Raw genomic sequence first — 21,593 nt, 5'->3', positions numbered from 1 at the left:
GCAAGCGATTAAGAAGACCATATGTACAGATTTGCACTTGAACAAAAGATGTGCCCGCGCAAAATTGCCAGTTGCAATTCGGGGGTACCTCACTTGGCCGCCTTGCACAGTTTGATCGCTCAGCAATTTAGCAACCCCCTTGAATTCATCCTATCCCGATTCAATAATACAACAGGTTGTACGCTTGCGAGAACAAGTTGGCGTGCACATCTAATATAATATACAGGTGGATTTTTTAAAGAAAAAGTACAAATAAATAAATAAATTTTTCTGTACCTTAGAGTTGTATTTACAACTGTGGAAAAAAAGGGAAAAAAAGAATTTTTCCAAAACCTCTATTTGTTCTTAAGAACCCGTAAAAAAAAAATTGCTTTTCCGTTTTGATCATAAAGAAAGTTTTAATGATTTTTTTCGCGCATATTACTTTGAAGCGAATCCTGTTTTGCGCATTTCATTTCATTTTTTTTTTTTTTTTTGCAATTTTGTGCGCATATCGTAAATAATACTCAGAGATATGTATAGAAATATGTTATTCGTATAACGTTAGGGCACAACGCTCTCTTCTGTTTTGCCTTTTTGGCGCTGTTCCCATGGAGTGACTAAGGGGATCCCATTCGCAGGCTAATTCTTTGGCTTCACTTAACGTACATTAAAAATGTGAAAAGGTTGATTAATTTAAAAAAATATTATTTGTCCTATTAAAAAAAAAAAAAAAAAGGGTAGAATAAAAGGCAAAGGAATGGAACATCCATATGAATTTTTTTTCTTTATCCACATTTAAGTAATCGTATTTCTGTGTATCTTTTTCTTAATAACGTGCATAAATATGTAGGAAAACTCCCTATATAGGAATTGCGTAAAGGGTGGTAACCCGTCGACCAGGCTACTACATAATACATATGTTACATGAGCCTCCTTTCCGAAAGAGGTGCGCGGATGCATAATAATCCAATCGAGCATCGCATTATATACTCTCACTGCAAAATTCCTATTTGGATATTATTTATGTATACACGTTTTCGCGCCATACCTTCCGAACTTTCGCGCAAAAAAAAAAAAAATAAATAAATAATAAATAATAAATAATAAATAATTTAATTTTTCTTTAAAAAAAAAAAAAAAACGTTCCCTTTTTTTAAAGGAAGGAATTAACACGCCAACGAACAATGACACGAAAATAAAAAAAATCCATAGGGATAGATAGCATTTGATGAAGTATGCATATTTTATTTCGCAACAAAAATTTGAGGAAAATTAAAACGTCGAAAAAAAGCTGACAAAAAGTTACTATTTAACAAGATTCTTCCTTGCTGAAAAGTTTCAAACTTCCCAAAACTTTAAAAAATTAAAAGAACGCTTTCCAAAGTGGCATTTACGACAGAATCCCATTTTAACTGCACAAATAAGTTTGAACAAATACAAAACAAAACCCGCGTACAAGATGTCAGCTCCCGTAAGCCATAAGAACAAAAAAAAAAAAAAAAAAGAAAAAAATACGTACATACACGAAATGCTCATATGACGAGTGAACAAAATAGTCGTATTTTTACCCTACATGAAATAAACATGAGAGTTTTTGTGAGTTGGCAGGAAATTTGCATGGCGAGATGCTTTACGTAAAACATTGGGGGCGAGGAGAAATACAACCCCCCCCTTGTATGAGTTCCTTGCCTTTTTTTTTTTTTTTTTTTTTATCCCTGTCATGGAGGGACCTATATCCACACCTACATATATGCGTATTCTCCATTGTGGAGAAGAGTAACCATTTGGGAGCAATAGATGCAACGCGCATATAGGCAGCTTTAAGTGTGCTTGTCATAATGGAAAACTATGGTGGAGGCGAAATAAAAACATTTTTCCTTTCATATGAGTGATGAATAGGAGAGAGATGCATATGTGAAGAGAGACGTATATGTTGAAATGTACTTTTGAGGGTGCATCTCACAGAGTTGCAGTTAGTCTAACGTTTGATGAGTTGCTAAATGCTATGTATTCTTCTTTCCTCCCCCTTCCACAGATATCGAAAAAGAGAAAATTTATCAACGATGGTGTTTTCCAAGCTGAGTTGAATGAATTCTTGGCCAGAATTTTAGCCGAGGATGGATACTCAGGTGTAGAAGTGAGAGTCACACCGATAAGGTATGCAGAGTGGAGTGGCATCTAGAGGCCCTACATAAGGCCCCCTATGTGCACATTGATACTTGTTACTGTATGCCCTTTTCGATTTGCCTTTTAAATGTTGCTGTATCTTTATATCCTTTTTTTTTTTTTTTTTTTTTTTTTTTTTTTTTTCCTCGATTCTATCTTAGAACCGAAGTTATAATTAGGGCTACACGCACGAGGGAAGTACTAGGTGATAAGGGAAGGCGAATCAGAGAACTCACATCCTTGGTCCAGAAAAGATTCTTCAACAAGTCGACAAACAGTGTTGAATTGTTTGCAGAGAGAGTAGAGCACAGAGGATTGTGTGCAATGGCACAAGCAGAGTCACTCAGGTATAAGTTACTAAAAGGATTGGCAGTCAGGCGTGCATGTTATGGTGTCCTTAGACACATTATGGAGTCTGGGGCCAAGGGATGTGAAGTTATTGTGTCTGGTAAATTAAGAGCCCAGAGAGCTAAGAGTATGAAATTCCGTGATGGCTACTTAATATCAACAGGAGAGCCATCCAAAAGATTTGTGAACACGGCTACTAGATCAGCACAGCTAAAACAAGGAGTCCTTGGTATTAAGGTTAAGATTATGTTACCCACTGCTGTTGACTCTAAGACTGGATTGCCATCCATTTTGCCTGATAACATTTCTGTTCTGGAGCCCAAAACGGAAACCATAGAAGCATTATGAAGATGAAGGGGTTATTTGTGGAGTGGAAAATCCACCTGTACGTACACATCACACGTGCGTACAGTTACATGTATTATATATATGTACTTACGTGTGTGCGTAATTGCATTGGCAAAGTGGCTACTAAGAACTAAGCAAGTTTATAGAAATATAATGCGTACGTGCAATTTTTTTTTTTTTTTTTTTAAACTTAAAAAAAAAAAATAAATAACTTCCAGGAAACGCTTAAATAGTATTATTTTTAATGGTACTTGCAAATGGTCAGTTGTGGAAGTTCCGCATCCGTAGTACACCTAAATTGTAGCACATATTTTTTTTGGGGGGGATAAAATAACACCAGGTGGAAAAAATAACATCAGGTGGGGAAAAGAAAAAATCAGTACTTGTATAAATAGAGGGAACAAATGGAACATGGAATGTGAACGAGTGGAAAAGAATCCTCAAATAATTTACGTCTCACATACAAATGCTGACAATAGAGATTACGCGGAAAGGCACTCATTGACTCTTTAAAAATGTAGAAAGGTCTTTATCATCGCCAACTGGATTTTCAATTTATTCAATTCCCTATATGGGTACTTCACGTGAGGGATATACTTTTGAAGAGAAAAAATAAAACATCGAAAATGGCTCCAAATTTTTTTGGAAAAAAATAATATGCTACTTACAAAATCAGTGTTGAAACACGTTAAGTGTTGAGGTGAACATGTTCAGTCTGTCTGTGCACATGAACCAAGCAAAGAGGGAGGGTAACTTTGTGTAAAGTTCTTCTGGTTTCTTTAAGACACATCTTGCACCTTCCAAATGTTGCATTACGTGTTACAATTAAACACTTTTTCGTTTTATTCAAAAAATATTATAGCGGAATAGCGCCAGTGGTATGCAGGCGTTGACACAATTACCAAAAAAGGGAAGAGAAAAGACAAGCAAACCGATCGAAGACCATTCTCCGTGTAGGTATAAACATACAAACAACATGCACTCATAATGTAGAATGTGCTCTACACTTTATACCAGTAAAATAAGTGCGAAAATGAAAATATTCCTTTTAAGAAAATTGGCTCAATTTAACAGTCGTGACAAATCCGTCCATTGGAATAATCGTCGGGAACCTGAGAAGAAGAGTGTTGCTCGGGACATTCATTCTTCAGGTAGTGGAGTATTGGCAAAAAATTTTCGGTGTAGATATGCACACATATATATAGAATTCGCTATGCATTTTATGTTTTCAAAATGTACCCCTGGCAGAACCTGCGGAAATGAAATTAGATATTCGGGAAGTGTGTATAAATGTGCATTCTTGCTCCCTTTACGATATATATATGTATGTATTTTATTTATTTATTATTTTTTTTTTTTGCGATTTACCAAGTTTTTCCGTTCCCGTGATTGCTGAGGGATCTGATGGATCCAGCAAAGCCTGATGAAGTTTGAAAGAAGAGGTGGCGTTGAATCGTTCCCCTTCCCGTTTGTTGCAAATTTTTGTGTGGTGACACTACAAATGATAGTAATGGCCACTCCTTCAACCACCACGATGAAGGCCCTTTGGAGAGTTACTTCTTGTGAAGTAGTCGCAATCCAAGTGGGAGCAGATGTCCACAGATTTGGGGGTGCTCAAATTGTAGGGGGCGCTTTTCAAAACCTTGTCGCAGATAGACATATAATTTAAGAAGGTTGCATATCCCGGTGTGTAAAAATTGGCAGGATTCATATACGTTACGTTGTTTATCTTTTCTACTAAATTCTGGTGAGGGTGAAAGAACGTTTCATTTTTGTGTACCCCATGGGGGATTTGTTGAATTTGATCTACCATATTTTTGTAGGCTAAAATTTGCGAATAAATTTCCTCTCCTTTGATACTCTGTTCAGTGAGTTCTCATTCTTTTTGCCATTTCGCTCGATGCATATTACGTCCAAATTGTCCGCATTGCAGATAAGAGCCCTTTTGTCCTCATCATTCCATATGACATATTTACAGTTGTTCAAGGTGCACGCCTCTAACGCCTTCGAAATGGACGTAAAGTTTGTTACATCACTAGTGTTATGAGCGCAACCTGAGAGGGAAAGTGGTCCATTCCGATGTAGCAGTGGAGCATACTCTATTTTGTCACACTGATCAGGTTGATTGTTTTTCTTCCTTAAAAATTTACATTACCCAGAGACTGGTCCCGCACTCTGCAACGGGTATATGCAAATAAGTATATATGTATGTGTATATTTGTGTACGTGTGTTGGGAGGAGTGTGCACATAGTATGGGCCAAGCCTCATTGGGGCGAACTTTTTCCATTCAGAAAAAGAAGTATTACACAAGGTATTTGTGTGTAACTCCTTGGTGGAAGGCATTTCCATCGTAGAGATTTTTATAAGAACTGAAATGAGGAGGAGAAAATCATTAGTGCCATTTCGTTACAGTTAATATGGGTAAAAAACTGACTAGAAATATTTCCCACACATTGTCGTGTGCCTTTTCCTACAAAGGGTGAAGCGAAATTTTATTCTCAGACCTCATGCAGATGTATTCTATGGCCAATTCTGAAGAAAAGTCTAGGTGGGGATTCTTAGTGTTCCTTTTGAATTTGCGCACATCGATCTTAAAATAAGGAGAAATGTTCGTTTTTGTGAATCTTGCAAAAAGGGGTTTGTAACTGAGGGGAATTCAATATCATGCTCTCAGTTTCTATATCTTATTTTCTACTTCTTTAGAAAATTTATTTATTCATTTGGTTCTTTTTTCACACCTGACATTGTTCCTTCTTGGAGCATATTTCCTTTGCCATATTTGTGTAGTCGTTTTCTGATGAAACGGTGAAGGGAAGGAGGGTGGCGTAATCAGTGAGGGAGGAATAGGGTGAGAACATTTAAGAAGACAAATACATGAATTGCTCGTGCATAGTGCGAATTAAGTAACTCTCCCATTTTTAAAGTGTTTTATAAGTGCTTTATGAACCCATGTCCAAAATGTACAACGAAAAATATAGAGACAAAAGGAGGATTCGCACTTTGAAGTTTTTTTTTCCAGATTTTCTCTTGTGTAGATGTCATGACACCCACAAAAGGGAAGTTATTCAAAAGAGAAAAGTTTCATCGAGTTAACCTTCCACGTTCAGGTCTATTATGGACGCCTTTCTGATTGCCACGGTGTAGCCCTTATTGCAGGACACTCCTATAATGTCTCTCTTTAGAAGGGCGGTTTTAAGGGTTAACGATGGATTGAAAATAATGCTTTGTTCGAACAAGGGAACCGCGATAAGCGAGAAATGGGAAAGTAAAACAGAGGCAGATATAAAAATAATTAGATATGGTTAAAAATTGCTACAATATCTGAATTCCTTCCATCCTTACATCTTTCAACACGTTGGAATACCTTGACGGCAAATAATGCTGATATCCCTCATTATTTATGTATCTGCAAAGAAAAAAAAAAAAAAAAAAAAAAAGGAAAAAAACGTGGGTCGATAAAACCGGACGTGAAATACCTAACCGTTTAGAAATCACAATTACACCACATTCTCATAGTGCCTATGCACGTATGTATTGAAACCCATAGTAAAAAATAGGGCTGTCTGTCTCCTTGGTTGGTAAAATTTCCTCTGGGGTGGCAAAATTAAGCAGGGCGAACAATGAACCGAGCACGCGGAAAAGGGGCGACATTTTGTCAGACAGAGTAAAAGGAAAAAAAAAAAAAAATAAAATAAATGACAAAGGACAAAAAAGGGGAAGTAAAAGGAGAATAATAAAGGAAAACCAAAAAAGACAACAAAATCAACTCGTAAGGATAGAGATTACCATATTTTTGCATTTCCTTCATTTTAGATTTATTCCTACCACATAGCTCTTTTCCTCGTATGTGCTATGGAGCGATAATTTAGTGTACTTACATGGCACGCAGGGATGTGTCTTTCCCACGTGAAAAAAAAAAAAAAACAAACAACAAACAATACGACACTTCCGCGAAAGCGTAATGTGTGCCTAAGTCCAATGTGACATATTCTGGAAGAAAAACCTTTTTCTAAAAATTGACTTACAATTTATGCGTGAACAATTGTTTATACGACGCGGTAGCAAAAGGAACAACATGTGCGCAATATGCTTGTGTGACATTTCTTTTTTTTTTTTTTTTCGTTGCAATGTATGATTGTTTGTAAGTGTTGCTATTCTTTTGTACCTTTATGCATATGTATGTGCTCACCCCTTTTCTGGTGGGTCTTCTTTCCCTCGGTTAATTCCCTAAGGGCCACTAAAGCGTGAAATAGGAGCGATTCCAAATGACAAGGAAGTGACCACACATACATAAGCGTTAAAACCAGTCCATCTTTCCTTCTAAGAATAACTTCGTTCCCAAATGGACGCAGGGGTCAAACATGAGGAGCAACAACAAAGCAACGAAAATGAAACCCATCGGAAAGAAACCGAAGCAGTGTAAAAGGGCAACTTCTGGGTCACCACACATTTGTGTAATAACCACTTCGCGGTGTCAGTACGTATACATAGAAATGGTTCAATCATGGAACGGTTCGGAAAAATAAACAAACAGAGGAAAGGTTGAAGAATGGTCCAAATATGCATCCACTAAGTTTGAAAATTATTGATATCAATTTTATATCCGTTAAACCATTTACATTTATTATATGCCTCAGTCTTGGCACACTTTTGCGAGTGTGCATTATTTTTTCCTTTAAGTGGATTTAATTTTACCAAAATTTGGTAGGGAAAATGAAACAAAAGAAAGATTCTCATGGGTTGATTTTTTCTTCCATTGTGAATTATGCATATTTCATTTTTAATGAATAAAAAATATGAATAAGTTGTTTGTGTATCTTTTTTTTTTTTTTTTTTTTTTTTTTTTAAGGGGGGAATTAAAAAAAAAAAAAAAAAAAAAAAAAAAAAAAAAAAAAAAAAAAAAAAAAATGAACAAAACGAATGAACAAGCGAATGAACGATCAAACGAACGAACAAAAATACGCAGCCATGCAAACACACTGCGCATGTTCCACTTATTTAACCTTTTCGCAGAGCATATTTTTATGTGTTAAATGTCTATTCATTTGTATGAATAAATATTTGGAATTCATTGCGACAATGTAGCTAATCGAAAATATCGTTACGCTTACACGTACATATATATATATATATATTATTCCTAGTGCTACTGACATTTGCCGCCTTTTTTTTTTTTTTTTTTTTTTTTTTTTTGTTAACTGTTCTGTTTCGAGCTCTTCTTGCCTCCCCCCCCATACACACACACACATATTTGTACCTCACATATGCCTCTTCCTGTTTGCCATTTCGTCCCTTTTGAGGATTACCAAAGCTTATCATTTGCATGTGCAAGTGTAACAGGGGAGGGGGAGGTCCACGCCGAACAGTCCTACGCTTATCGTCGCCTGTGCGGCGGTTGAGGTATTCGCGCTCATGTGTCGACATGTATGCGTCATCGTGTGAACCTCGCCGTGTAGGTCTCCCCGCGCAAACGACGCACTTACCTGTTTGCTCTCCTTGTTCGCTCCCCTCCGCTCTTTCACCGCCTCATAACGGAGGAGACCAGCTGCAAGTGGAAACAGGGCGGAGGAAACTCAAACGAAAATAATTTTAAAAGTTATTCAATTTTTACGTTCGCCCATCGGGGTCCAGGTAAATATAAAGGGCAACACTTTTTTTTTCCATTTGTCCTCCTCCTCTTTTCCACTTTCCCTCTTGACAACTATTTTGCGATCCCATACATGCAAGCACATGCAGTTGTGGGGTGTACACATGGTACCGTTTTTCCGCTGAATGTTTGGCCCCCTTTTTTTTCCCCTACCCCTTCAAGCATAGCTACTCCCCGCTTGTACGACAAATGAATAATGGGTCGTTTAAGGAAACAAACATTTGCAGAAAGGAAAAACAAAAGGGAGAAATTCCAGCTCCTCGTTTTGGACACACAGCTACCTACCTTGGAAACAGCAAAGTGGCAATATTCGGCGGGGCCATAGGTGACGCAGGGAAGTACAACATAACAGATGATATATATATATATGATTTATCGCAAAACAAATGGAAAAAAATAGTAACGGAAAATACCCCATCTGCAAGGGCGGCGCATGCAGCTGCGTGTGTTGATGAACAACAGTTAGTTATATATGGAGGTGCAACGGGTGGGGGATCGCTATCCCAGGACGATTTGTACATACTAGATTTACGAAAGGAACAACGATATTCATGGATGACAGTGCCTACAAAAGGAGTAACCCCAGGCAGAAGATATGGACATGTAATGGTATTTAATAAGCCCAACCTAATAGTAATTGGTGGAAATAACGGTCAGCATACGTTGAATGATGTTTGGTTTATGCATGTAGAACTTCCTCCATTCGAATGGGTTCAAGTAATTATTTCCAATAATTGCAAGGCACCCCCTCCAAGAGTGTACCACTCAGCTGACATGTGCAAAGAAGGACCTGCAACAGGGATGATTGTCATATTTGGTGGAAGGAGTGCAGAGAATAAATCCTTAGATGATACATGGGGGTTGAGACAACACAGAGATGGAAGATGGGACTGGGTAGAAGCTCCCATAAAAAAGGGAGTACCTCCCGAAGCGCGTTATCAGCATACTGCCGTTTTTATAGGCTCCAAAATGTTTATTTTAGGGGGTCGAAATGATAACGGGTGTGCCATCCCTTTGTCGACAGCGCTCTACAATACGGAGACAATTGAGTGGGTAACGTTGCCAGCCATTTCGAAATTTAGACACACCTCGTGGATGCACAAGCATACGATTTACACCTTTGGTGGGTTCACTCACCAGACGCAACAGTTTCCAACGAATGAGTTGGAATGCCTGGACTGTTGTATCCTGGTGAATGCGACCACTGGTTTGGATTCGGAAAAGAGGAAGACACTAAAGCAGTCTTCCCTTAAACAGAAGCAGCTCTCCAATGAAAATGTCAAGCATCTGGGAGGCGAAGTGCGAAGTGGTAGCAGTTCCTTCAAGTTAAACAGCCAAGATGTTATCAACCCGCAGCAATCAAGTGCACTCGCAAGTAGTCAATACGCAGGGACCAAACAAATTTACGAAATGAAGAATAGCGCCATGGCAGGGAATGCAGTGGCAAATGTACATAATGCGCAGGATGTACACAACGCGCAGAATGTACAACAGAGGAACATGCTGGACTCACCAAGCTCGTCTCTGTTTCGTCTGTCCAGTAGACCCATGTCGAATAAAATAAGGCTAGCAGCGCATGCACACGCAGTGCAAGAAACGGGGAGTGATTTCGCCTTGTTGGTTAGAAAAATATCCATTGATAAGTTAGAAGAAGAAGGAAGAAAAATAAATAACGGTGTCTTATGTACACCAGTGAACTACATAAGTGAATTTAAAAATACTGTATATGATAAAATCATTACTACATTGTTAAATCCAAATATAACACAATTCGAAATTCAGTACCATCATAATGCGGAAACGATTTTTACAATTCCTTGGGGAAATATTTCTATCCTATGTTCCATTGTAATGGATATTTTTAAGCAAGAAGATATGGTACTAAAATTAAGAGCGCCCTTAAAAATATACGGAGATATACATGGACAATATTATGATCTCATGAGATTATTTCAATTGTATAAATGTCCTGTGGAAGAAGATTTAGGAGAAAAGTTAAATGCCATTGGTGATATCGATTCAAATGATTATTTATTTCTTGGTGATTATGTCGATAGAGGTTCCAACAGCTTAGAAGTTATTTGTTTACTTTTCGCGTTAAAATGTAAGTATCCCAAGCAGATTCATTTAATAAGGGGGAATCATGAAGATATGGCCATTAATAGTTTGTATGGATTTCAGGAAGAGTGTAAGAGGAGATTAAAGGAAGATATAAATGATAAGTCTTCCTGCTGGGTTCAGATAAATCAAGTTTTTGAGTGGCTACCTATAGGTGCTATTGTGGAGGATAAAATATTATGTGTTCATGGAGGGATAGGAAAAAGTATTAATACCATTTCAGACATATCTCAGTTGAGGAGACCATTAGTTGTTTCTCAAGTTCCACAGAATTTGAATGAACAGAAAGTTACAGATTTGCTTTGGTCTGATCCTACGGATAATGATTCCATTTTGGGAACAATCCCGAATGATATAAGAGACCCTGATGGTACTGGTCATATTGTTAAGTATGGACCTGACCGGGTTCACAAATTTTTGGAGGAAAACGATCTTCAATTGATTATACGTGCCCATGAATGTGTCATGGATGGCTTTGAGAGATTCGCAGGGGGGAAACTGATAACCCTTTTTTCGGCTACCAATTATTGTAATTCGCACAAGAACGCTGGGGCTCTACTCTTCATCCGTAGAGATCTCACCGTCATTCCGAAACTGATATACCCGGCCAAAGACGAAGTTCGCTTCTTCAACACGTGGTAAGTGGGGCGGAGAGGCGGCTAATGTGCGGAGGTATCTGCCTTATGTAGATGTTCCTCTGCTGTGTGGATGCGCTTCTGCATCAAAGTATCACTCTGAGTATGTGCGACAACGTACGCAGAGTAATATACATGCTCATGTCCATCATCCCCCTTTTTCCTTTTTGAAGGGACACCAAAATGACCGAGCTCAGACCCCCGACACCACCAAGAAATCAGCCCAAGATGAGGGAATTGAACTTTGGAGCCCCATAGCATTTTTTTTTTTTTTTTTTTTCCATGTACCATTTGACCGTCCATACATATGTGTAATTAAAATTTTGTATGCACCTATGGGATACACTTTTTACCAATGTTGGTTTTTTCTTTTTCTTTTTTGTTTCATTTTGCACTCTCATGCTCATGTTCGTTTTCGGCTTCCCCTTTGTGAACCTCCTTTCCCCCCCTGCCGTTACCCGTTCCGTCATTTCGCCACTCACGTGTCTCAAGGCGAAAGGGCGCGCATTACCAAATGGGTGATAGAAACCTTCAAAAAGAACCTCATTTGTATAACACTCATTTTATTTGTGATTTATAACGCCCTACTCATTCGTACGTAGGGAAATAAAAAGTTCACTTCCAGAAGGAGTTTTTCTTTCTTTAAATACGTTAGAAATGTCATTCGAAAGGGGGCACACACACCTGAATGACATTTTACCTAGGTAAAAGGGGAGGAGTGTGTTTGAAAAAAGGAAACATGAATCGTCAAGGTTCATCATCTTTGTTGTTCATTTCATTATTTGTAGAATTATTTACGCAGTTATTTATTTTTCGTTTTTTTTTTTTTATCCGCGTAACATTATTAAATAAATTGTACTCTTTTTTGGTATCATTTCGTACAAAGCAACAACAACAATAAAAAAAAAAAAAAAAAAGAAATTAGCTGTTATTGTGGTGCTTTAATGTGCCTACATAACATTTTTCATTGTCGTTTCATTGAAAAGCACAATCTGTTGTAACCTCCGGCAATATTCTTTTTTATACCTGCTCCTTTCTGGGTTGTCACTGTCATCCATGAGGACAGAAATGGTGTCTTAATCAGTCGTTCATGGTATGGTCTACACACACGTTCCTGACCCAACGTTACATTTATCGCGCCATTTTTGATCAGAGGAAGATAAATTTTAAAAAATATCATTTTGAGAGGTTTGCAAAATTGCTCCATTCGGCTTCATAATTTTGTTTCCATCTTATTGCTGTTTTTTTCTTTTTTTGCGGTTTCTTCCCGAATGCGAACCCCATTCAAAAAGGCATAAAAAAAAAAAAAAAAAAAAAAAAAAAAATCACATTAACAAATATCATAATACGCGGGAGGGGGGTAAGCGTGGTAAAGACGGATAGCAAATGTATCAAACGAGTCGAATGAAAGCGGCATGGGCGAAAAATGGCACAATGTAAGACTGAACAATGTATAACTGAACAATGTATGACTGCACAATGTATGACTGCACAATGTATGACTGCACAATGTATGACTGCACAATGTATAGACACTGTATGTGTGTACTATGTGCAACACAAAATTGTATACTCTCATCAGGCGGATAACGGATGAAGTGCGCTTCTTCACCTTGTGCCACTTTTTAACTACATGTCAATAGCGTGATGCTGTGAAGGTGTAGAAATATTCGAACGAGACCGATGGATTGTGTGGCATATTTCTTGTTCCCCTCACTTTTCCCGAGGGTTGACCTGTCTGATCGAATTTGCAAAGCGAATGGAGGCACCCTAGAGGTTATTCCTCACTGATGGAAAAGCAAACGCAATAATGCACAGAAGAAAAAAAAAAAAAAAAAAAAAAAAAAATTAATTTTTTATAGAGTGTTTTCCTTTTACCGCTTGAACCATTAAGTGTACTCAGCACCTACACTGCAGGACGACTTCTTCCTTCCCTGGTAGTTATTCGACTTTTGGATAACCTTCCTATTGTGGCACCATCGAGCGACAGTCGTTCTGTGCACTCCGTATATTGCCGCTATTTGTGGCACCGACAAATTTTTCTCATGTAACAATTCGCTCAATTTTTCTGCTGTTGGTGGTCCATTGTTTCCTTGCCTTTTTTTCTTGTGGCTATTTAAACCGAATGACTGATTTTTGTTTGTATTGATATTGGAATTTTTCTTCTCCTTTTGCATTTTGTCCTTCTTTTTTAAATTGCTTGATGAGGGAAAAGACCCAGCGCTTCGGTCGTCATCCTCCTGATGTGAACCGTCCTCATGTAGACCCTCCTGTTGAGGAACCCACTTTTCTTCATCCCCATCACAGTACTCATTGAGCATGCCATTATAATTCGTAAAATTCATATTATTCCTCACATGTCTATCAGATGTGCTATTTTCCAAACCGACCCAATTGACTCCATTTAGAAAATAATTCCCGATGTTATAATTGTATAGGTATCCTGCATATGGAGTTGGCGAGTTGGTGAAATATTCATTTGTCATTTGGACGTTCTCATTTTTGTTCATATTATAATTATATACATTTATATGATTCATCATTTGTGCACTTTGATAATTTTCCATATTATTACTTGTTCCATTATGGTGAGGGGGCGGTATTATTCCATTCAAGTTGAATTGTTTATACACGCTTGTCATGCTCGTGTCTGGATCGCTCAGCTGGTAATGTTCACGGGTGTGTGTGGGGGGGTATGCATCTGCCTGTCTCATCAGGTTGACCATCTCTTCAGTGTTTTTATATTTCGTTTCATTCCCTTTGTTGTTTAGCGAGAAGTTTATTGTGTTCATCTGGTTCGATTTGTTTATGCCAACGCCGTTCCTCTGGTCATCCCCAATATGTGCACCATCCATCGGGGTTCTCATTTCGTTTACATTAAAAAAGGAACGCGTGTCGTTAAAATTTATTGATTTTTCATCCGCATTTTTTACAAATGGAGCACTACCACCATGATATGAGTTGTCCCGATTTTCACCTACAGAATGAGTGTCCATGTCCAAGTTGGCAATGCTTTCACAGGAGTTGTTATTTGGGGATTGATTCTTCACCCCCCTTGAAGCGTTAGTTATATTCTCCAGGTTTGTGCTACATTCATACTCGTCTTTGTTGGATGACATTTTGAGAGAATGTGCAACTTTCTCATTCGTTGTGTTATCTTCGTGGGGGGAATTCCTTTTTGTTAGAAGGGAGGTGACATTATTACTTTGTTGGTGGGTGGAACCTATATGAGCATCCACATCTGCGTTGTTAGGGGAGGTACCACCATCGTGGTTATCGCCGTGCACACTTCTTACGCTGGTGTCCCCGTTAATCGTACCCCCTGCATAGGTATCCACATGTAAATTTGTACCTTCCGTCCAGAGCCAATTATCCCCCTGTTGGTTCTTCTCATGTGTATTTTCCTCCCCTGGCGATGATTCCCTCGCGTCTGGGTCACTATTTTGTGAAGAATTATTATTCAACTTCAAGGGAAACTGTTCTTCCTCCTCCACTTTGGCATAAATATATTCGTTTTTATAGTCACTACTATTTCTTAAATTCCCGTTAGGATGGTCCTGACCAGTTGCAGTTATGTTACTTCCCTTTTCGCCCCCATTTGGGTTATTTCGATGGCACTGTGGATGCTCTTCACCTAGATCTGTGTTTACCACATGTTTTCTCCCTTCACCCAACAGTTCGTTCAATCCTTTGGGGGGGTAACTCTTCTCATTATGCTCCTTCTGATCATCTCTTCCTTTGCATTCCTCATTGGTCGTGCTACTCTTCTGTGTGCAATTTAAATCTTGGCTTGCATCGTTAAGGTAGCCGTTTTTATCTCCCTCCAACTGATTAACTGCATCCGTTGTATACACATTATTTTCATTCTCCACCATTTGTTCACTACTGCACTTGTGTTGGGAATTCGCAGAATAAGTGACATCCTCAGTAACACATTCAAAATGGTTACCTACGCTTCTGTTTGGTAAATCTACACATGATTGATCCACTTGTTTGCTTCTATTTGTGTGGACCGCCCCTCTTGATACATTACTAGTGGCGTTCTGTTCTCGTTGTTGAGTATAACTGAGGTTGCCATGCACGGGGTAGTAGCTCCCACAGTTGTTACTACCACCTTGTCCATTTTGTATGAAATGATTAGTAGCATCATCCGAAAAATAATTATTCGTCAATGCAAAGTGGGGGTATCCATTTTGGTTAATTAGGATGCTCCTTTCCTTTTCCATTTGTTCATATAAAAATGGGTTCGCATTCCCAAATTGGTTGTACATGCTCTGGTAAGAATAATCAAACTGGTTCACGTAATTGGTCGACTGAGTTAGGTGGTTACTGAATGGTCGCTGTCTTACGGGGGTAGGAGAGAAGAAGGAGCTACTACCACTGGCATCATTCCTGTTCCCACAATAACCTATACTTTTTAAATTCACTTTTGAGCAATTCTGTACACTGGAATTTACTCCACTAATGTAGTTTTGAGCACCAGATACATATTGAGGGGTTATCGAAGCGTTTGTCAAATTTCTACATTTTCTAAATTCCTCATTGTACTTGTTCACCAGGGTGTTGTTACTATCTACACAGTTTATTCCATTTTGTAGTTTGTTCAAATCACTCAAATGCTCGAGGGTATTATTCATCAGCACGTTATGATTACTGCTAACGATATCATTCCCATTGGTTGCACCGAATGGCCCTTTACTGTATCCCCTATCGGTGCCTTCTCCGTACCTCTGGCGAAAGAAGAGGTTTTGCACAAATGCCATGTTACTATCATAAGTAGTTTGTCCATAGTACGAATTTGGCATATCAGAATAATTCAAATGGGAGAAGTGCACCCCATTTGCGTTCTTTAGGTAGCCCATTTGGCTCTTGTACACAGTGGATGGAGATGCCTTGGAAGGACCGACTCCATTCTGCCCATTGTCATTAGCATGGAACAGTGATCGTTTTGACAGACGAGTAAATTTTGTGGAATTGTTCAAATTATGCAACAATTTGTTTTTATTATGAACCACGACAATTTGTTCTCCGTTGTTGTACGCATCGTATAGGTATTGTAAGTCGGGTGACAACTGAAATTTGCTATCATCCGTTTTTTTCTTCCTCACAAGGAGATGGAGATCATGTCGTTCATCTGATCGTTCATCTGATCGTTCATCTGATCGTTCACATGGTCGTTCACATGGTCGTTCACATGGTCGGTCATCGGGCTGTTCACCTGATCTTTGTTCCGCCTTGTTCTCTGCCATGCGATTCACTTGGTCATCTGCGCTTAAACCTGAGGTGAGCCTTTTTCCCTTCCCTTCACGGGGTCCATATGGCAGATCACCTCCCCGGCTCACCTCTTCCCATTTATTGAGTGCCTCATTCTCCGCTTCGTCCAATTTGCTCGTTACGTGTGGAATGCACATGGCCCCATCAGCTAATCCCTCCAATGCACCCTTCCCATTGTGGAGTTCCGAATTTTTCACCTCAAACTCGATTGAATAACTACTCATTTTCTTCCCCTTATTAGACAGTGTGGAGATGTATGATCTCTTTCCATTATTTCCGACATCACGCGGTGCACTATTATATGCCCCGTCTTGCAAAAAAAATTTTGTAAGCATGTCCATATCTTTTGATAGATTCTCTCGATTAGAATTACGGGGAATTTTATTTTTCTGATCACCATCCTTGTTAGAACTCCCATTATTTTTTACAAATTCGTTGGAAATTTTGATTAAATTGGAAAAACTGATGTATCTGTTTTTGGATCCACTATTATCCTTTTCGTTGGGCACATTTTTTGTGTGTACTTCATTGGAGTTGTTGCAGAAGGTACTGCCATTTTGGGGGGTTACTTCCGCTTGGAGGTATTCTCTGGGATCTTCTTTCACATCGGAATCCCCGTTCCACGATATATTCGACCGAGTAAAATTTGGAGAATGTCCCATAAGCGTGCAAACCATGAGATAGGCATACAACCTGTTTATTCTGTTTTTATAAAAAGAAATATTATTGATAATGTGCCGGTCCTGATTCTTTATGTGAATTTTCTCCCTATATTTTGCATTAGTCAAATGAAGAACATTGAACAATTTGCTTCTGACCACAGCGTTCAGATGCTTCCGAATGAAATTCTTGTCCTGTGGAGGGTAGGACCAAGTAGCATGTTCCATTTTTTTCGGATCACATAATTGATAAAACTTCTTTTCACGATCATCGAACGAATGGGACATCGTTTTAATTGTCGTGGTAAAGTTATTATTAAAAATATTCCCTTTTTTTACAAAGGGAGCAGATAGAATTTGTTCGCACAAAATATCCTTGTTCCATTTTTCACCCATTCCGTGGTAACTCTCTTGCACCCGTCCTTTTGAACTCCTCTCCTTAAAAATGGGGAAAAGAAATCCTTCCTCTTTTATAGATTCCTTTAGGAATGGTCTTTCAAGCGAGGACTTAGGGTCTAGTCTCCTTCCCACCTCGCCATCATCATCCTCCTGCTGTTGCTGTGCTACCGGTGAACCAAATTCGTTCAACCCAATTTGGAGAAAATTATTTTCGACACATTTTTCCTTTAACTTAAATATTTGATTAACAAATTTTTGGCATAAAAATAATTGATAATAAATATTTTTTTTCTTCTTCTTTTTCTTCTTGTAATATTCTTTTAGCACCTTCAGAAATTGGGACTTCACTGTATCTGTGCATATTTCAGACACTTTTAAAAATGGGAATTTATCGACATATTTTATTTTTTCATTTAGTGAAGAATTCACAAAATCATTTTTAAAATCTCGTATTTGTTTGCTAATTTTTTTATTGCAGTGGAAATGATCCATAAAATGAGTGACAATATTTAAAAAGTTCATTTCCTTTTTATCGTATGCATTCTTGTCGTAGTAGTGTAGGTAGGGTAGATAGGATGACATGAGGAAGAAATCGTTTAGGAACGAGTTTATATAAGTTTGCAGATACTTTTCGGCACTATCACGGAATTTAATTAGGAGATTTAGTTTTTCCATTTCTCCTTGTTCCCCATTGGACGTGTCCATATTGAAGCTTAGAATTTTTCGCAAGTCGAATTTCTCTTCCTGAGGGGTGAATGCAGATGCATCTGGCTCGTTTTTTCGACATTCCAATGGGTTACTTTCCAGTTGGCCGTGTTCTCCTTGGTAGTCTTCACATTGGGTCTCTTCTCCTTGGAAAATTTCACCCTGGTAATTTCCCTCGTGGCCATTTTGAACTCCTCCATCCTGCTGCATATCGCCTGACACACTTACCTCATTACTCACTTGTTCTTCCGAAACATTGCCACGTGACGAGTGCCTATCTCCTCCCGCTTCGGAAGGAACGACATTGAATTTTTCCTCCATTGGAGAGTTTCCTATTTTGCCCTTGTCCCCCTCTGCATGATAATCACAACTCGTTGTTCCTATTTCCCCCTCCTCTAGTTCGTCCACATGAGCAATGCCTTCCCAGACGTTTTTATCCTCGTGGGGTTCTACTTCGTTTCGTTTCTCCATAAGCAATTCATTTAGGTTACCCTTGTTTATTCCTTCCTCATCTCCGCCTGTTTCCTCTTCATCGCCGCGTATTACGTTTCCTTCTGGATATCCCCCTTCTGTCCTATCATCACTACGACCATCCTGAGAAATATCCTGAACATATGACTCCGTTCTACACCCCTGAATTTCATCACTTGTGTTGTCAATATTGTTTATCGGCGTTCTTGTTTTATATTCCAGTACACCCGAACGGTTCCAATCATCAGATGTACAGGACAAGCTATGTTTAATGTCGGGGTGTACAATTATGTGCTTAACCTTAGGGGAGTGTTTTTCTTCGATCGCGATGTTAACTTTATCGACCTTGCGTACATAGGCCAAGGGAAGATTCTCACTTGGTGAATCTTCGCATTTTTCACTCGCAGCTTGCGAAAACACATCCTCTGCGTCACCACCCGCTTTATAATCTCTCTCACTGACCACGTCGTTGGGCCCCTCATCGGTTGGCAAAGAACCGTTCAGGCTCTCGATGCTAATCCGGCTAGGACATGTATCGATTCTACAGTTATAGTTGGACCCAGAAGAATTAATAAAATTTTCTCCAATTCTTCGAAATTGATCTTCTGTTTTTTTTTCATCGTTGGGAGTTGAGTTCACCCCATTATGCTCTCCTTCCATCAGCTTTTCACACATATAATTCGTGTCGTTAAAATTGTTTAGGCTGATGGAATTCCTCTCTTCATCTGTGTCACCATGGTGGCTATTATGGTGTATATGCAGAAGGGCCTTCACATGCTCATCATTATTATCACTTACCGTATGAACATGTTCATATTTTTTTATTAACTTTTTTATTTTCCTTTTGAAAGATTTATTACCAGAATGAATAACTGTCTTAATGTTTGACTTCTCTTTAATGGCGCTCTTCAAAAGGGTCCCTTTTGGTGTTTTCGCTTCGTTATTTTGTGTAGAGCCCCTTTTGGACACCACTTTGGATATCACTTTCTTCCCATGTAGCTTTTTCTTAATTTTTGCTTTCTTGTTATCCATTTTGGACATGCCCTGTGAGCTGTCCCTGGGGGTGTGAATATCCATTTGGTCACTTGGCATGGGCTTTAGGGGGATCCTTAAATTGGCATTATTAGGCCTTGACGAAGTGATACAAAAGAAGAAAAAAAAAACTGTTACATCGTCGGATATGCTTATCGGATGGGTTCAATAACACAGCCTATGTGCAAGAGGAGGCAAAGAAATTTAGGCACTTACATCAGAGTGCATTAAAATTCTACATACAGTTTTCTGGGATAATCATGTGTATACTAGGCACATTTTGAAGTATCGCACGCATTTCGCACTCACGCTGGAGAGTTCAGAATGCATAGACTGACCGGGGTAACCACACATAGATGAACTAAATTTGTCAAAAAAAAAAAAAAAAACGGTGCAACGAACAGTACAACAAAGAAAACAATGAAAAAGACCTGCGCAAATGCATAGCAGAACAGTGCGGAAAGAATGTATAGAGAGAGAAAAAAAAAAAATACACTCTAATAAAATACAAATAGGCATTATCTACATCCCCATTAACTCTAATCATGCAAAAAAACTGAGTTCATCAAGGAGGAGCAGGCAGGGAAAGCATAAAAAAAAAAAAAATTTAGCTCAAAAACAGCGGTGAGAAAATTCTCACATGGTAATGGTTCTAACAACCCACTCTACAGTAGCTACTTCACATTTCAAACGTTTGCATGTAAATGCACGTGTACATAAGAAAATATAAAAGGAAATACTGGGAACTATTCCAACGAGAAGTAAATTTGTGAATATTTCCACAGGTTAGACACAAGACCAAATTGCTGTTAAATCATCATGGGATATAGGAGGAAGGGAAAGGGGGGGGGGACTTGGATAGAGAGTTGGTAGAAGAATTGGTTAACAAATAATTTCCTAATTAAATAAAATCAGTAAATCAATAAAGTAGTTACACATTAACGTGCAGGTGCGCACAGACAGTTATGTGTCCTGGGGAAATACGTACCCCTTGCGCGCTTTCACCATCTACCATGTGCAAAGGAAGCTATCGTACATGATCCAAAGTGCATTCGAAAATGCAGTGACTGGGTTAGCGTGGACGTGCCTTTCCATTCAGCTTAGATCGTCCTACTACAAACTAGTTCACCCTAGTTAAGTATGGTTTCGCCACACCTAGATCCAATTTTATTTTGCTCTCTATATTTTTTTCCCTCTTGCTACCACAACCCTTGACAAGGCACATGTGGAATGGTATAAACAGGCGCACAAAACGATGTCAGAATCATTAGATAAATATTTGCACGAAGCAAAGGGCAACAGTGGAACAATGATGGATGGAAACACTGAAAAACGCGCGGAAATTTTTCAATGCAACGCCGCAATTAGGCTTGAAGTAAAATGTGTGGCGATGTCGTGAAAAAAAAAAAAAATTTGCATTTATATAAGCATTTTCCACACATGAAGCGGTGCTTTCTTTCTGGAAAACTCCCTTTTGCTACACCTCAAATTTATTCTTAAATATTATGAACGCATTTTCTGGTATGTGTGAAAAAGTGTTAATGGCACTTAAGCATACGTTACAGGGATGCTTTCCTGCCTTTTGTCCGATGCCATACGAGCATGCCTTATACACACCTTGCGCGGATAATACGATGTCGCGTACACATGCATGTATATAAGGGTGTACATGAAGCTATGTACACATAACACTGCGCATGTATAATAGAAGGGTAAATGTGCACGCGCGCGAGGATGTTATGCATTTTTTAACGTAATTATGTTGAAGAAGACTCCACCCATGCAATACGTTTTTTTTTTTTTTTTTT

At 38.7% G+C, this 21,593-nt stretch overlaps 4 protein-coding genes across 4 annotated transcripts; 2 read left to right on the top strand and 2 right to left on the bottom strand.

Annotated features, from left to right (window-relative positions):
• Nucleotides 1-1,441: 1,441 nt before the first annotated feature.
• On the top strand, nucleotides 1,442-2,844 carry PKNH_1215600 (40S ribosomal protein S3, putative; the record flags this gene model as incomplete). Its single annotated transcript, XM_002260171.1, has 3 exons — nucleotides 1,442-1,453; nucleotides 2,018-2,139; nucleotides 2,310-2,844. 3 exons carry the CDS (start codon nucleotides 1,442-1,444, stop codon nucleotides 2,842-2,844), a joined length of 669 nt encoding a protein of 222 aa, XP_002260207.1.
• Nucleotides 2,845-3,892: 1,048 nt separating this feature from the next.
• PKNH_1215500 (conserved protein, unknown function) lies at nucleotides 3,893-6,496 on the bottom strand (the record flags this gene model as incomplete). Its single annotated transcript, XM_002260170.1, has 12 exons — nucleotides 3,893-3,956; nucleotides 4,084-4,095; nucleotides 4,213-4,264; nucleotides 4,402-4,588; nucleotides 4,756-4,898; nucleotides 5,000-5,019; nucleotides 5,152-5,214; nucleotides 5,350-5,435; nucleotides 5,584-5,639; nucleotides 5,940-6,021; nucleotides 6,188-6,251; nucleotides 6,387-6,496. The coding sequence occupies 12 exons, from the start codon at nucleotides 6,494-6,496 to the stop codon at nucleotides 3,893-3,895; spliced, it is 939 nt and encodes a 312-aa protein (XP_002260206.1).
• Nucleotides 6,497-8,681: 2,185 nt separating this feature from the next.
• PKNH_1215400 (protein phosphatase containing kelch-like domains, putative) lies at nucleotides 8,682-11,503 on the top strand (the record flags this gene model as incomplete). The annotated part of the gene is made up of 2 exons (XM_002260169.1): nucleotides 8,682-11,248; nucleotides 11,419-11,503. 2 exons carry the CDS (start codon nucleotides 8,682-8,684, stop codon nucleotides 11,501-11,503), a joined length of 2,652 nt encoding a protein of 883 aa, XP_002260205.1.
• Nucleotides 11,504-13,134: 1,631 nt separating this feature from the next.
• Nucleotides 13,135-19,845, bottom strand: PKNH_1215300 (conserved Plasmodium protein, unknown function; the record flags this gene model as incomplete). Its single annotated transcript, XM_002260168.1, has 1 exon — nucleotides 13,135-19,845. The coding sequence occupies one exon, from the start codon at nucleotides 19,843-19,845 to the stop codon at nucleotides 13,135-13,137; it is 6,711 nt and encodes a 2,236-aa protein (XP_002260204.1).
• Nucleotides 19,846-21,593: the final 1,748 nt, after the last annotated feature.

Source organism: Plasmodium knowlesi (assembly GCF_000006355.2).
Source record: "Plasmodium knowlesi strain H genome assembly, chromosome: 12".
Classification (NCBI taxonomy): Eukaryota; Apicomplexa; class Aconoidasida; order Haemosporida; family Plasmodiidae; genus Plasmodium; species Plasmodium knowlesi.
Note: the sequence above shows the minus strand (reverse complement) of the source record. Positions and strands in the feature narration are given on the sequence as shown.